This window comes from Quercus lobata, chromosome 4, assembly GCF_001633185.2.
Source record: "Quercus lobata isolate SW786 chromosome 4, ValleyOak3.0 Primary Assembly, whole genome shotgun sequence".
Taxonomy (NCBI): Eukaryota; Viridiplantae; Streptophyta; class Magnoliopsida; order Fagales; family Fagaceae; genus Quercus; species Quercus lobata.
The window spans coordinates 27,621,221-27,624,713 of NC_044907.1; the positions used below are offsets into that span (position 1 = coordinate 27,621,221).

At 47.0% G+C, this 3,493-nt stretch overlaps 1 protein-coding gene across 1 annotated transcript; it reads left to right on the forward strand.

Moving 5' to 3' along the window:
• The first annotated feature begins 1,971 nt into the window (after nt 1-1,971).
• Nucleotides 1,972-3,180, forward strand: LOC115984952. Its single transcript, XM_031107932.1, has one exon. The coding sequence runs from the start codon at nt 1,972-1,974 to the stop codon at nt 3,178-3,180; it is 1,209 nt and encodes a 402-aa protein (XP_030963792.1).
• The last annotated feature ends 313 nt before the right edge of the window (nt 3,181-3,493 follow it).

Sequence of the window (3,493 nt, forward strand, 5' to 3'; positions counted from 1 at the left end):
TGGTGGGTCTAGGAGGTCGATTATCATTCCGGAAGGCAAAGAGAGTCTTGGTTGGAGGGCTTTTGGCCTTGAACTTAGAAAACTACTGAACCCTTCTCAATATGTAGTGGGAGGAAATGGATTTCCCAAATTCATTCCTCAGGTGCGTAGGTCTAACTTGGAGGCTGTAGGTTCTAGATCTTTTGCTGAAGTTGTGCAAGGTTTACATGGAAGAATAGAGGAAAGGAAGCAACCAAAGCAACTAGGAACAATTGCCAAAAGGAAGTTACCACAGATAGGGGAGGAGAAGATGGGAGTGAATCTGAGAATCTCTGGTGTTAAAGAGGGGGATTTACCGGTGGTGAAATCTGGTAGGATGAAGGTGGTGGGAGGAGCTAGGAGGGAGCTTTGCTCTTATGAGGTGGCAGAGGTTGGTGAGCAAAACCTGGCAGACACTAGGCTACATTTCCCTAGTATTAATTTGAATTCAAAAGATTTTGTTATGGGGAAGAAGAGTGATGCTAGGAGATCTTGCTGGTCTGGGAGAGGTCTTGTCGTGGAGGTTGATGTGATGGGGAGGAGATGGGTTTTCTGGGATAGAAAGAAAGGGGGAGATACGAAGTGCAGAGGGGATTCGCATGAATCTGGTAGAGAGATTTCTAAGGCTTTTAAATGGATTCAATGGAGCTCTAATCAGGCTGTAGTTAAGCCTTTTATGGGCCTTGGAACAAGCCCAGACACTAGAGAGGGTCTTTTTTCAGGCCCAAGTCTTGTTGAAGTGGGAGAGAGCTCTTGGGCTGGTAAAGGAGCTGTAGCCCAGGTCCCGTTGGAAGCAGATTTAGAGTCAGGGGTGTCGGGCCGGTGCATGTCGTCCTCCGTCATGCCCTTGCTAGCATCTGGTGAGGCTGATGGCTTTTTACCGGTACTAGTTTCGGTGAGCCCACGTCGTTACAGGGTAAGGACGACGGTCCTTCCTGCGCCGGCACTTGCTCCGACGAGCTCACGGTGGCTCCGGTGGTGGCCGACGGCCCTTTCTCCGCCGGCACATGCTTCGACGAGCTCGCGGTGGCCCAGGTAAAGGCCGATGGCCATTTCTTCGCCGGAATCAGCCCTGTCCTGCCTTCATTTTTAATGGGCAAGGCCGACGACTACTTCCTTGTCGGAACTAGCTCCGATGAGTCCACGTCGTCACTGGGTAAGTTAGATAACTTGCTTCCGTGGTCACCGGTTGAAGGTTTTTTATCTGATTTTCTTCTGAGCTTATCGCGGGCTGGTCTTTTGGTTCTGGGTGACATTGAGGGGGATGAAGGTGGCTTGGACAATAGTGCTGTCCCGCCGAAAGCGGCCCTTGTATTTGAGCAACCCAGATCAGCAGAGTTACCCACAATGGCATTGAGTGTTGTCCCTGGGGTGTGTTCTTTGGCGGAGGAAGGGGTGAATTTTTCTGATATGGGTTTGGGTGGTGAAGGTAGTTCACCTATTCCTCTGTTGGCTATCACTCCCGGTGGGTTACCTCTGTCAGATGAGCTGAACCGTGATAACCAGGCAGTGGAGTGTGTGGATACTCAGGATACTTCTAGATGGGTGAAGAATAGGCTCCCTGGTTTTAGTAAATTGGTGGGGCTGCCTTTGTGCCGTCATGAAAAGTTGTGCATTGCTTTGTTACAGAAGATTGAGAGGGAGACGGAGGCTGCCAAAGTGCTAAACAGGAAAGTTACAGAATCTAGAAAAGTGGTTATCTATAAGGACAAGGGAAAGAGAGAGCTGAGGAACTTGCAGTCTTCGGTTAACTACGATGGTAGGTAGTGGCTGGTTGCTGAGATTCTTTTCAGCCGGGGACTTCATGTCTTTATGCATTTAAAAATTCTCTCTTGGAATGTTAGGGGGCTGAATGACTGTCGGAAACGTTTGGTAGTGAAGAATTGTTTGCGTAAGTGGAAGTGTGATGTAATATGCCTTTAAGAAACTAAACTTTCTGGTTTGGATAGACAGATGGTAGGTAATTTGTGGAGCTGTCCTTATGTGGATTGGGTGGCCTTGGATGCTGTCCAGACAGCCAGAGGGGTTGTGATGATGTGGGATAGAAGGGTTTTAGAGAGGACGGAGGTTTTGGTGGGCTCTTTCTCAGTGTCTATTCGGTGGCAAGGGGTGGGGGACGGTTTCAGTTGGGCGTGTTCGGGGGTTTATGGCCCAATAGATAACAATGCGAGGGGATTAATGTGGGACGAGTTGGCAGGTGTTCAGCATTACTGGAATGTCCCTTGGTGTTGCATTGGGGATTTCAATATTGTCCGCTTCCCTAGTGAGCGGTTGGGTAACTCCCGTCTTACTCCGGCTATGGAACTTTTTTTGGAGTTCATTAAGGATCTTAATTTGATAGATTTACCTTTGGAGGGAGGGAGCTTTACTTGGTCTAGCAGGTCAGAAAGGAGCTTTACTTGGTCTAGCGGGTCAGAAAGGCCTTCGATGTCCAGGATTGACAGAGTTTTGGTGTCTCATGATTGGGAGGAGCAATATCCGGATGTGACCGAACGGATTCTCCCTCGTCCTGTTTCTGACCATTTTCAAATTCTAGTGGAGGTAGGGGGAATGGCGAGGGGGAAAAGTCTGTTTAGGTTTGAGAATATGTGGCTTAAGACGGATGAGTTTACCGATATAGTTCAGTCTTGGTGGAGTCAGCATTCTTTCTCTGGCACTCCTAGTTTTGTTTTTGACAAAAAGTTGAATGCTTTGAAAGAGGACATCGTTCAGTGGAACCGATTGGAGTTTGGTCATGTTGGACGCAAAAAGACTCATTTATTAGAGACTTTGAAATCGTTAGATGTCAAGGAAGGGGAGATTGGCCTCTCAGAGGCAGAGATTTGTGAGAGAGCTGTGATGAGATCGGAAGTGGAAAATCTTCTCTCTATGGAAGAAATCTCTTGGAGACAGAAATCAAGGATGCTATGGCTTAAGGAAGGAGATAAAAATAAAATTTTTTTCCATAAGGTGGCTAATTCCCGTAGACGGTTTAATCATCTGAGTTTTGTGGAGGTGGACGGGGTGATTTATGAGGAGGAATCTGAGGTGGCTGTTCAGGTAGTAAATTTTTATAAAAATTTGTACCAGGAGTCAGAGGAGTGGAGGCCTTTTGTGGAAGGTTTGGAGTTTGATCAGCTTGATGGGTTGGAGAGGGGTTGGCTTGAAAGGAGGTTTGAGTAGGAGGAGATTCTTTTAGCCGTTAATGAGCTGGCTGGAGATAAAGCTCCAGGTCCTGATGGCTTCTCTATGGCTTTTTTCCACCATTGCTGGAGAGTGGTGGAAAGGGATGTTCTAGCAGTTTTTGAGGAATTTTATCAGCACAATAAGTTTGAGAGATCTTTGAACGCTACCTTTATAGCTCTTATCCCCAAGAAAATCGATGCTTCTAATATTAGAGATTTTCGACCTATCAGCCTGGTGGGGAGCTTGTATAAGATCTTGTCTAAGGTTTTGGCAAACCGTATGAAACAGGTCTTAGATCAATTAATTTCTG

Bases quoted from the DNA above. Each gene is read 5' to 3' on its own strand.
- LOC115984952 (XM_031107932.1), top strand. From the start codon at position 1,972: ATGGTAGGTAATTTGTGGAGCTGTCCTTATGTGGATTGGGTGGCCTTG.